The sequence below is a fragment of the Pan paniscus genome, chromosome 19 (genome assembly GCF_029289425.2).
Source record: "Pan paniscus chromosome 19, NHGRI_mPanPan1-v2.0_pri, whole genome shotgun sequence".
NCBI classification, from domain to species: Eukaryota; Metazoa; Chordata; class Mammalia; order Primates; family Hominidae; genus Pan; species Pan paniscus.
In genome coordinates, this window is record NC_073268.2 from 84,949,481 (window position 1) to 84,962,380 (window position 12,900).

The 12,900-nt window shown below is 35.9% G+C and overlaps 1 protein-coding gene across 3 annotated transcripts in view; it reads right to left on the bottom strand.

Annotated features, from left to right (window-relative positions):
• Window positions 1–12,900, bottom strand: part of ABCA8 (ATP binding cassette subfamily A member 8) — an 88,706-nt gene that overhangs the window by 54,067 nt on the left and 21,739 nt on the right. For 2 of the 3 annotated variants that reach the window (XM_008961089.4, XM_063599352.1), the window contains 7 exons: window positions 11,601–11,704; window positions 10,703–10,929; window positions 7,989–8,130; window positions 7,477–7,662; window positions 6,348–6,495; window positions 3,131–3,299; window positions 657–715 (listed from right to left, as the gene is read on the bottom strand). In XM_008961089.4, the coding sequence (XP_008959337.3) occupies window positions 657–715; window positions 3,131–3,299; window positions 6,348–6,495; window positions 7,477–7,662; window positions 7,989–8,130; window positions 10,703–10,929; window positions 11,601–11,704 (1,035 nt within the window). Of the gene's footprint in view, window positions 1–656; window positions 716–3,130; window positions 3,300–6,347; window positions 6,496–7,476; window positions 7,663–7,988; window positions 8,131–10,702; window positions 10,930–11,600; window positions 11,705–12,900 lie in introns of those variants that run through there. The other variant, XM_057300299.2, reaches the window with a different exon arrangement.

Below are 12,900 nucleotides of genomic sequence, written 5' to 3' on the forward strand. Positions count from 1 at the left end.
CCAATGAATTGTTATTAATTCTCTTGAATGGTTGTCTTTTCTATATATAAATATAGTGGGTTGTTAAATTCAAAATAAAACATTAAAAGTTCCCTCTATAAACTTATTTCTCAAAATAGCTTCTTTTGAAATTTTGAAATTACTTAGTTTAAATGAATGAAACATGTCTATATAATAGGTTCATTGACATTGCCTGCATATGGTAGGTCAATGTTAGTATTTATTAAATGGAAGAATAGATTAATAGTAAGTTATTACATGGCTAAAACTCCTTTGAGGTAAGTGATATTTTCACACAAAAGAAAAACATACAGTATCTACCAATAGCTTTTGGATTACAGACAAAAAACTTGAGTTTGTAGAAAAAAAAAAACCCAGAATATCCTTAGACTACCTCAATATTACCCAGTATAGATTCTAAATACATCTATTTCTAAAACACATTCATTTTTTTCTAACTTTTATAAAGTAGAAGCAATACGTTAGAAAAAAAAGTCTTATGTAGCTCAAATAACTCTTTTCAAGTCTAAAATACCACCACTAATTAATCACCGAAAGCAAAACTGAATTAAAATCAGGAAATCAATATTAATATAACAAATATTTTCTCTCTCTCTCTCTTTTTTTTTTTTTTTTTTTTTTTTTTTTTTTTTTACCTTTCAAGGCTTCTATTTTATCAGGCTTTCCTTTATATTCTTTTGTAACATTTCTGATTCTGAAAAAAAGAAAAGATACTTCAAAGTGACAATTTTCTTCAGTTTGTAATTTCCAGTTTGGTAGACAGGATTGGATAAATCTTAACTTCAGGATACATGAAGATCTGGGTCTTCACTCTCACACAGTCATAGCTGTGTGACAGAATCAGCTAGAATACCGCTTGCCAACCCTGTCTGCACATTGGCGTCATGTGAGGAGTTACATGTGAGGAGTTATAAGAATTTCACTGTGATTGGGACCCATAAGCAAAGGTTCCATAGATTGGGGTTTAAGCTAATATTAGTATTGAGAACGGGATCACCTCTGAACTACAAAGCTAAGGAAGCAAGGCCAAGAGATGACATGGACATTCAATACCCAAAGGCTCCTGTGAACCACTGGCACAGGTTGGAAAGATCTTTGGCCATCCTGATTCAAGGTCTCCCAAGGTTCATTAAGAACTACAGTAGGAAAGACAATCAATGTATCATAATAGCAAGAGCATGGGGTTCACAGTACTGCCCATCTAAGCTTATTCCATTACAACCACTTAGTGCTCTGTTACCTTCACCAACGTACTTATTCCAGATCAGCTTCAGGTTTCACAACCTGAAAATTTTTGCAGGGCTTTAGGGCTGTGTTGGAAGGCAAGTAAAATATTTCATCTCGCATGTACAGTGCATATAAGATGATGTTGGTTACATGGTGTTGATGGCTATAGAAAGGAATGAAATTAACTTATGCTTAGTACTATTATAGGTCTGGAATTCTAGGCGATAAATCTGCATGGTTTTATTCTACCAGTTAAGTATATAATCCATAGGCCAAATCAAATTTATGTTTCTTATTTTATCATCTACTATTCATAAAATATTCAGTCTCTATTCATATAAAGCTGTTTAATTAGATATTATTATTATTATTATTATTATTATTATTTTGAGAGAGAGTCTTGCTCTATCACCCAGGCTGGAGTGCAGTGGCACAATATTGGCTCACTGCAACCTCTGCCTCCTGAGTCCAAGCGATTCTTGTGCCTCAGTCACCCAAGTAGCTGGGATTACTGACGTGTAGCACCATGCTTGGCTAATTTTTGTATTTTTAGTAGAGATGGGGTTTTGCCATGTTGCTCAAGCTGGTCTCAAACTCCTGAGCTGAAGTGATCCACTAGCCTCAGCCTCCTAAAGTGTTGGGATTGCAGGTGTGAGCCACCGCTCCTGGCCAAAACTGTCTCGTTAAATATTCTTATTTTAAATTCCATTTTACTCTCATTCCACAGCACTTATAATTGGGCAAGGTGTTAAAGAGATCAAAGAGGAACAAAAAGAAACACACAAGCACCTCAAATAAAGCCACTGTTTTGCTCTGAGCTGCTCTGCTAGAGTAAACCTAGCTTAGTTGTGGGACAAATAAAAATATGGAAGATAAATATGGAACAGGTTAAAAGAACAAAATGAAATGGGCTCCTTAGAAGTTCAGCAACCTGGGATAATCTGAGACATTTCACAGGGGACTGACACAGGCTGGTCATTGATGATGAGTATGACTTGGACAGCCAAGGATCTTAAGGACTTTCTTCCTATTTTCTCATATCTAGAAATAAAAGTCACCAGCACCAAACAAAATGGACATTTTGTTGTCACACAGAATGAGATAGGCTTAACTCTGCAGGGCACCTCTCCCTGAATTCCCTTTGTATCTACCTCTAGGCCTTTTCTTTGTCCTTCTTTCTTACTCTTTCATCTTCTTTTAAAGGACAAAAAATAGAAGAAAAATAAGAAGTTTAAAAAGTGGAGAGAAAAGGCCAGGCGCGGTGGCTCATGCCTGTAATCCCAGCACTTTGTGAGGCCGAGTGAAGTTGGGTGTTAAAGACCAGCCTGACCAACATGGAGAAACCCTGTCTCTATTCAAAACACAAAATTAGCTGGGCTTGGTGGTGGGTGCCTGTAATTCCAACTACTTGGGAGGCTGAGGCAGGAGAATCGCTTGAACCTGGGAGGTGGAAGTTGCAGTGAGCTGAGATTGCACCATTGCACTCCAGCCTGGGCAACAAGAGCAAAATTCCGTCAAAAAAAAAGAAAAGGGAGATAGATGAGGTGGGGACAAAGAGTGAATAACTGAGACCTAGAAAGCAATGAGGGAGGCTAAGGGTGAAGAGAAACAAGTAAAAGACTGAATCCGGGCAAGGGTTTTGTTGAATTATCTTAGCTGGTAAAATTTAAGCTTTTATTTAGTGTAAATGTCGACAATGTTAGGCTGTAAGGGGTTGGTAAAGGGATCTTTCTTTGAACTTGAGGTGGAAAGTGACAGAAGCAGCGTAGGTGAGGACAGGTGGGAACTGTCTACAGAGCACAAAAGGGAACACTGCTTGCCTCAGGTGCTATCTCTTAGCTTCCTGCCTTTTTGCCCTGTTCTCCACCTGCAGCCTTATTACCTGATGGCTTCTTTCCCTTGGAATTCTGGAGGCACTTGTTCAAAAGAGTCATGAAATGAAGGATCGGCATCCATTTCATCTTCAAGGGCCACGTGATCAGTCTTTTGTGTTTGAGACCAAAATGAGGACTTCAGGAAAAACAAAGGTGGACGTCGATGTCCATATTCATCTACATGGCCAGAAGACAATTAAATATTGGGTCAATGACCACGTTAGGGAGAGAGAGTCACAGTAATGTAGCACGGCAACGCAGCCCTTTGTCGCTAAACCTGAACATGTGGTCAACAGCAGGTAATGCACGTTTTGACACATGTAGCTTCATAAGGAAAAAAAAATACCAGATATCTCTACTATAATAAATCCTATAGGAAGCAATGAAACTGTGATTTTTAAATATTTCAAAAGGAATTTAAATAAATGTTTTAGAATTTCTTAACCTCAAGAAAGACAGATTGAATTGCTAATGTAAGATATGCAGGCATGCTGAATTCTGTCTGGAAGACCAGGTGTCATTACATAGGCAAAGAAAGAAGAAATTGAGAACGACTGTTGGATCCAAAAGAAGATAGAATAGGATTTAAGAAAAGTAAATGACACATTTGTAAGAAAGAAAAAGAACACGATAAAATAATTAACTGAAACTTAACACAAAGTGAATACTTTTAAAGCTATTTTGTATTTCTGCTTTATTTCATCCCCAAACCATAATTTTCCTCTTAAGCAAATTTATGATCTGCTTTGAAGACATATTACTTATAAACATCTTGCTGGAAACGAATCCAACTGTATTAGTATTCTATGATCACTTCTGTTTTTCTTCATATTAGGAGACATTATGAAATGGAAGAATCGTATTTCACTAATATTCTGCAACTATCCCCACTGTAAGGTTATGGGTTTTCAAACTTCTGTGTATTTCTCACATGTTCAGTCCTTCATTCATGCAATAAATGTCTTACACTCTCTGTATACCTGCCACTTGGTATGTTGTTAGTACCTCTCTCTCCCTTTTGACAAAAGAAAAATCTAGCAAATAAAAGCATGCCACCATAACTGGATACCTTCTGCCACCAGATTTACCATGAAATAATGCTGTCATTTTATCCAGTTAATTTTTCTGTCATTCTTATTTATTATCTTTAGAAGTGTTTTGAACAAAGTCACCTCTGGTCTCAAGTTCAAGCTTAGTGAGCAGAGATAATTAGGAAGAAAATGGAACAACTCACTTATTTGGATGAAATAAATTTTCTAGTTATAATAATAAAATACTATGCTTTTGAAACTGGAAAAAGCATGGATGTGAAAGATATTTTTGTGACATAATGTTAAGTAAAAAATAAAATGCAGCCATGAAAATGTAACAATATGTGATATAACTTGATAAAACATGTACAAAGAGAATATTTAAAGTAATATCATTAGAGTATGTTTGAAACAAGGACTAAAAAAAGATGGAATATATCACATAGTGCACACCAAAATAAAATTTAAATTGGTTAGAGAAAACAATTACCTAAGAGGATACTAATAAGCAATTGTAAACACAGTGACATCTGTTTGTGGATCCACTGAGAATAAACACATTGGAAAAATAAACAAAAATGAAAAATAATACAACCAGGATGTTTTAATAAGTAGAAGGAGAAAAGGAAGAATTAGTAAGTACAAGGGTCACACGAGTAAATTTCCTAAACTATACACAGCATGCCAGGGATATACAGTATGATAGAAACACAAAAAAAGTCAGTGAGATTTTGCCATAAAAACAAAAGTAGAACAGAGAAAATATATTTAAGTATGTGTCTTAAATAAGCAATGTTAACAAGGGGTAGAAAGGCTTAAAATATTAGTAGGCAAAAAAGTAATTTTTCTAATCAGTTATGTAATTTTTACCTCTACTGGAAAAAATCAAATGAAAACATACCATATTCAAACAATTCTAATTGTATAATAAGTGTGCTAGCCAACAATAGTGGATCCTGACATCTTTTGTTCTGGGTTCTTTTAAAAGGAAGAGACAGTAATTCTTAAAGGATTATCTTAAAAACAACAACAACAACAACAAAAACAAAAACAAAACAGGATGAATTTCCTGCCTCAAGATGTGGCTTTCTGTCTTCCTGCTCACCCTTTCCCCTTCTTCCCTTTCCACAAGTGTGTATTCATTGCTTTTTGAATAAAGGGCCCTTGGCATTCTGTCTTGAATAGGAAACGCAGAAGGGAGAATCAGGGCCTGCCTTTGGTTATAAAAGGAGGGAGAAAAAAGTGAAGCAAGCCGGGCACTGTGGCTCATGCCTGTAATCCCAGCACTTTGGGAGGCCGAGGCGGGTGGATTACCTGAGGTCAGGAGTTCGAGACCAGCCTGATCAACATGGTGAAACCCCGTCGTCTCTACTAAAAACAGAAAAATTAGCCAGGCGTGTGGCACACATCTGTAATCCCAGCTACTTGGGAGGCTGAGGCAGGAGAATTGCCTGAGCTTCGGAGGCAGAGGTTTCAGTGAGCCGAGATTGTGCCACTGCACTCCAGCCTGGATGACAGAGTGAGAGTCTGTCTCAAAAAGAAAAAAAAAGAAAGTGAAGCACACAAGTATCTAGGTTGCATGAGACACTGTGGTGGGTGCTTAAATCTCATCTGTGAACAAAACGAATCCCTGCTTTTATGAAACTCATATTCTTGTATGTTGCAAGGTGATACAAATGAAAATTTATGATATATTGGCTTTCCTATTGTGAACTTCTGGGGAGATTTTTTTTTAAACGTAGATGCATTGATTAATTAAATCAGAATCTCTTCAGGTTGAGCTGGGCTTAGACTTGCTTTAAAATTCTTCACATGATTCTGTTGCCCAGCCGGAGCTCAGAACCATTGAGCTAAACAGTTAGACATAAGCAGCTATAAATGACCATGATTACCAGAACTGTTTAGGAACTAGCTTTCTAAGAGGTCTAAAAAAAAAAAAATACCATATACTTAAAGTGAAGTTCAAATGAAGGTTAGTGATTCTATAAACAAAATTCAGGCTTTAGTTCTGACAAGTCAAGTAGTGAGAAAGAAATGAAGAGATAATTTGGCCAGTAGCGACGACTTTGTTCCTCTCTTTGCTGTTGATACACAAAATAGTTCTTAAAATATAAATAGTATATCCATTAGGAGATTTGTTTTCAGAAATAAAATTATTTAAATGATATATGATTTTAATCGTATCATTACTCACTTGGCAAAATTTTTTCAAAGTAAATCGCCAATGCCAGATAGAGGCAAGTGTCAAATGCCAACATGAAATTTGTTGCTACAATGAGATTTGAGCCGTCCGATGGATGAGGAAATGCATTAGAATTCAAATCATAGTCCAAGTGTACAAGCTGAAAATTAAAAAGTAATTAATTAAGGGAAATTAGGTATAAGATACATTTTAAACAGGTTGAGCATAGTAATAAAATGACTACTCATTGCCTCATACTGAGAATAGAGTTATATAGGGAGACTGCCTCCTTTATGGTTCTCAAATCTATGCCTTGGAAGGCATGGACATATGAGCAACTAGAATGCAATTTAGTAATTGCTATGATAAAAATATGTTCCAAATGAAATTGAAACATTAGGAGGAAGTAGGGAAGTATGGGAAGAGATGACATTTGAGATCAAACTTAGATGAACTTTTACCAAATAGGACACAGTCAAAAGGTGTGGTGATCCATGTAAATTGGCGGCATGAGGGAGAATTTCTGGGCAAAAGGCACTGCTGTGTTTAAGGAGAACCAGAAGTGGGCTTGTCTATGATGTTCAAGTTAATGAGCTCTTTATAATTAACAATCCTTTTGTTAAACACTAAATAATGGATATTTAATGGTTGACATTTCCATTTAATTAGAGGGAAGGCAAGGGGAATTCAATAAGAATCACATAAACAGAAAAGACATTTTATGAACAGAAACATAATTTACTAATGAATTTTCCAGATGTTTTAAATTTTTAATTTAATTTGATTTAATGGTTTTTAATCACGTATTCTCTTCAATTACTAGGTAAAAACATGAACTGGAATAGTTTTTTATAATTAGATTTGCCACATGTCCATATTTAATTAATAGCCTAAGAAAATACTTCATATTGCCTTTAAATAATTGTATGTTGATCCTCTTTTTTTCACTTTCCAAATGTCTTATTTTGCTGGGCTAAATAATTTCAAAGCTTTTAAAAGTTCTGTCTTTGCAACTTTACAACAGCCTTCGCTAGAATTTTAAGCCTTACAATGCTGAGTTTGTAAATGATTACAGCCTATGAATTCCAGACGGACAGATGTTTCAGAAATGCCATTAATAGACATTCAGATGGCGTCTCACCTGGGCCATTCCAAGCATGAAGGCAAAGGGACTAAGCAAGCTTAAAATCCACTCCAAGGATGCAGGAAGGTGTCTGTACAGTGATGTGAACCCCAGACACCCCCAAAAGACAGTAAGGAGGAACACGACCAGGCCGGTGAGGAAAGATTTCTTTACCAAGATGCTCATTAAGAAAGCCAAAGCTACCTAAAATGAGAGAAGATCTAGTTGGTTTATGTTTCTCTAACATTATTACTAGCATAATAAAATAGATATACAACATTATAGTTATTTTGTGTATGTAACAGTTGTATATTATAGTTATTTTGTATATAACATACAAAACTACACTCTGCAAATTGCACTAAAAACTGACATTACAAAACACCTCAAATCGAATTGTACCTGTTTATAGATTTTTCACATGCAAACAGAGTAGGTAGAAAAAAAAGGAGGCATACAGAGTAATCAGTCGGAAACAAACAATTTTTAGGCTATAGGTGGATGGAAAGAAATTTAATTCACTAACTCACCAAAGACAATCCATACAGGAGAAAGAGGCTGAAGACTACCATGAAGCCAGACAAAATGATAAACTGGGTAGATTTTATAACAAGTGCCAAGAAAAGGGCCATAATGAAGATGAAACCAGCATAGAGCAAACCCCAGGAGAGCCTAATGTGGAAACAAAATGTTATTTTAGTATTTTATGTTCACTTGAAAAGGAAGACCTGAAATGGATTCTAACATAACTTTTCATTCACTTATTCATCCATTCATTCTCTCTTTCAACATTTATTTATTGGGTGTTCTAAGATATATAAATACAAGGTAAAAGTTTTGGGCAGAATTCTTTAGAATTAGGAATATTCTTTGGGAATTAGGAATTGTTTTTCCTAAAATTGATTTCAGAAATACATTCACACACACATGCACACACACGTGCACCTTGTTCTGGGGGGCGGGGGCGGTGGGGGGGAAATTAGGTTTCCAGTCTAATAGATTTTGGATCGAACATTTTATTTGCTGCATTCTTGCTCTGTAACCTTGGGCAACCTCTGTAACCCCTCTATTATTCCTTTATTTCTCTGGACACCAGGAATAATACTACCACTGAAGACTAAATAAGATGATGGCTATGTAGGGCACTGTCTTAATACAGGGTAGCCCCTCAGTGAACCTCAGACCCTTCTCTCCTCTCTGGAGTCTCTCCAAGTTCAGGACCATCACAAGCTTCCTCAGAGACAAGAAATTCTTCCTTATGTGTAATTTGGTCATGTCACTCCTTCCCCAAAAGCTGTTGTCATCTTTCTCTGGATGTGTTCACTGAAAAGTCTACATACTTGCCTTTAGTTCCGTTCATTGTTTTTGTTAAGAAAGATTTTTTTTTGAATCCCATTCTTTTATGTCAGAATAATTCACTTTCCTCATCAATTTCTTTTCTTTTGTTTTACAATATTCTTTGAAAACTATAATGAAATAATAATTTTAAAAAACAAAACAGCTGCAAAACCAACACAATAATAACTCACACACATAGCAATTAATATGCATTGAAGAAAACTTAGCAAACATTAAAGCATTTTATTCTCCCAATAGCCCTATTCAGAATACCATTATTTTCCTCATCTTATTGATAGAACAAGGGTGTTATGTAACTATGTTTCAAGTTCAGGGGTTTTGGCTCTAGAGTCTTTAGATTTCACTGCTCTGCTACGTTTCCCTCCAGTATTAATTCAAACAAGAGGTCGATATTGATTTATAAGATGTTAATACTGGAAGGAACTCTTCCAGACTCCTAATTTGTTGCCCTATGCACAGCCCATCTGCCTCCCTAGCCTCTCTGTTATTTAATGTCCTACTCCCTGTAAACATCACTTCCACGCCCTTTCAGTCAATTATTCATAAGTTCTCACACAGAACCTTGTCCATTCTTGGAATCACCCAACCGCTGACATTTTAAACCCACACTACCCAGCCCCTATTCACCATCCTGTTTCGCCAGCTCATTCCCTCAGGCACACCAAGCATGTTCCTCAGTCTCAAAGGAGTTCCTGGTCCTCGGCTTCTTTTTCCCTTCCAATCCCCTCCTAGCTCACATCTCACCTCTGTCTGGCACAGACACCATTGTCTATCTTGTTTACGCCTCTCTTGCCATGGCCATTCCTCATTACACCTTCTTCACAATCAACCAATAACCTAACCCCAATCTTCTTCCTTAACTCAAAGAAGCACAGTAAGACGCAGCCTCAGCCTGGCAAACATTACACCAATGACAATTTATACCATTCATGGGGATAAAGGATTTTTATATTTCTTTCCTTGTTACTAAAGAACGTTTAAAAGTGGCATTTTCTTATTCATGGCAACACATTTTTTTAAATGGACATTGATGTGTGATAGTTGTGACATTATTTTTTCTGTAAAATTCTGCATTTGGCTCCTTATTTGTTTTCTCAAAGTTTTTTTATTTACTTTTTATGTTTCTTTAAAAGATTATCTTCCTCCTTTCTAAAAAAGTCAATATTATTCGTAATGGAAGTTGTATTTTCTTAAATGTTAGCACATTCTGTCCCCTTTTATCTTATTTCCTGTAGCAGTTCCTTCACAGTACAGTGAATCTGAAATAGATTTAGATAAAATTGGGTCAGAGATTGTTAAATATATTAAATAACCAGCCTCTCTACTTAGTCCTGTAAAATTTCCAGAAGCAAAATACATTTCCTTTTTTTTTTTTTTTTTTTTTTGTCCATCACTGCAGAGCATTTCTCCCCACTGAAATTAACTAAGTGGAAATTTGTTCATGATCTGAAATTATTCTGTGTAGGTATCTCTCATTTGTACCCCTTGGTTGTGGAGAAACAGGTTTTAATAAAGACGCATTGAAGAGGCCGGGCGTGGTGGCTCGCGCCTGTAATCCCAGCACTTTGGGAGGCCGAGGTGGGTGGATCACGAGGTCAGGATATCGAGACCATCCTGGCTAACACGGTGAAACCCCGTCTCTACAGAAAATACAAAAAATTATCCAGGCATGGTGGCCGGCGCCTGTAGTCCCAGCTACTTGGGAGGCCGAGGCAGGAGAATGGCGTGAACCTGTGAGGCGGAGCTTGCAGTGAGCTGAGATCACGCCACTGCACTCCAGCCTGGGCAACAGAGCGAGACTCCATTTCAAAAAAAAAAGATGCATTGAAGATTCCCAGTTTTCCTGAGTTCCTCCGTTTATTTATTTGTGCTGCGTTTGACTCACCAGAATGCTGAATCCCGAAGACCCATCATTGTCATCAAGCCCTTCATCCTTTTCCTCTCTCTTGTGACATTAACAGATGCATAGTAAATGAATGAGGAAAATGAAATAAGGCAGGAAAAAAGGTACAAATCAGTTATAACTCCTGATTGACCAATGAAGGAATGCATCTTCATATTTTTTCCAGTAACTGACATCAGCTCCTCCATCACTGAGTGATTTGTTGTGATCTGAAGAAAGGCATTAATAAGCAAAATTTGTATGTTAATGAATAGCATGCGGTTTTCTTTTAACCATCTATTTTCCTGTGGATGTATAATTATACATCCTGTGGATGTATAAATGTTGGGATTTGATACTAACCTAAATTTCCACTTCTATGTCCTGTCATTGACCTGCTGGGAGCTTGGAGTCCAGGCATTCTGAGTTACTCACCACTCTCAGAATTTACTGTGTGTTTCATTACCTCCCTGCCTAACATTACTTTATGATTTGCTTGGCATGGCTTTTCTGAATTTACATATTCAGTAAGCCACCCCTCATCTCAAGCTTCAAGCTGGAATGTTATTTCAATTAGGCATTCTTCCATGGCATTCTAAGGCTGAGAGGTTTTTACTCATTTACTTATGAGGACCTGACTTATAGTTCTGTAATAGTCTACTTCTGTTCTAATAATTTTCTTATATTCCTGGCTTCCCAACAAAGTTGAGTCCATGAATGAGATACTTTTTCTTCGGTTTGTATCTACATTCCGTGGTATATAGTAACTTCAGTAAACTTCAGAGTGAGCAAAGGAAATAACAAGGCTATCCACTTATATTTTCTTTCATGAAACTTTTGATGCCTCTAATATCATTAACTTGCATTAAACATTAGTTTGCTTTGAACATTTTGTACTCACTTCTATAATAGCAGCATTAATGGCAGCTTGAAGAGCCACAAAACCTTCCTTCCAGAATACTGAAACTTCACAGTAAACATCTTCATTTGTTTCATAACAATGAGCTTTGTGAAAAAACAAATCATAACTATCATTACATCACTATCTATATTATTGAAATATGATTTTAATACTGATTATAGCAAACAGTGGACTTTACAATGACCCCAAATTCCAAATATTCTTATTTTGACTCAAAGCTTATGAAAACATAAATTATAACAATGATTCTCAAAATGAATCAGGCAGACTCATGAGGTGGAGCACTCTTAGGAAATGTTTTACATTAAATTATAACACTCTAAGCTTTCTCATACCGTGTCCTGTGCTTTTCTGCTGATCAAGAATTTTGTTGGTCTCTTCTCTTTTCTGATTTGTATTGTGAAAACTACATATTTTAATGTTTTTCAAAAGTTCACAGAGCCTAACATGGATTGAGAGACACTAAACTAAAGCTTTTTCTAACACTGGATATAACACAGGCATAATAGGCAAATGGAAGTTCAAGTAAGATTACTTACTACGCTTAAATCATGCCAATCAGAATATCTTTTGAAGAAAAGGATTTATTCAAAAAGAGCTGTCAGTCCATTTAATAGTAAACTATATTAAAGAGATATCCTTGAATAAGATGAATTAAAATTGAGTATAGGAATTAAATGCATATTACATGAAATCATCTTGAAATATTTCAGATATACGAATGATATAAAAATACAATAAACACGCATGGACTCACTACAAATTTGCAAAATAAATGCATCATTTCAAATACAATTAGAATCTCTTGTGCACTTCCCCAGCACCAAGTTTCTAACTAGCTAACTGCTTTCCTGAACGTTATGTTTATATATATGCCACTACATATCTCTAAACTATATATGTAATTTAAAAAATTAAACTCTACTAATAATTACTATGAACTATGTTCATTTGTTCCATATTATGATTTTGAAATGTAAATAAATTGCCTCATTTAATTTTTTCTTCTTTTTTATGGTTATGGAATCCCATTGCAGGAATGTAAATCAATATATTTATCCATTCTCCTGTTGATAACAATTTGGTTAGTTCCTTTTTTCTTTTTGTGATTACCAGAAAAAAAAATCTGCTGCTATAAAAATCTGTATATATGTCTTCTTGTAAATATATCTGTATTGGTCAGGATAGTCTCTTATATGTTACAGTAATAACCCCTAAATCTCAGTGATTTATCACAGTGAACGTGTATTTCTCACTCAGGCTGTTTGGTAGGAGGGTT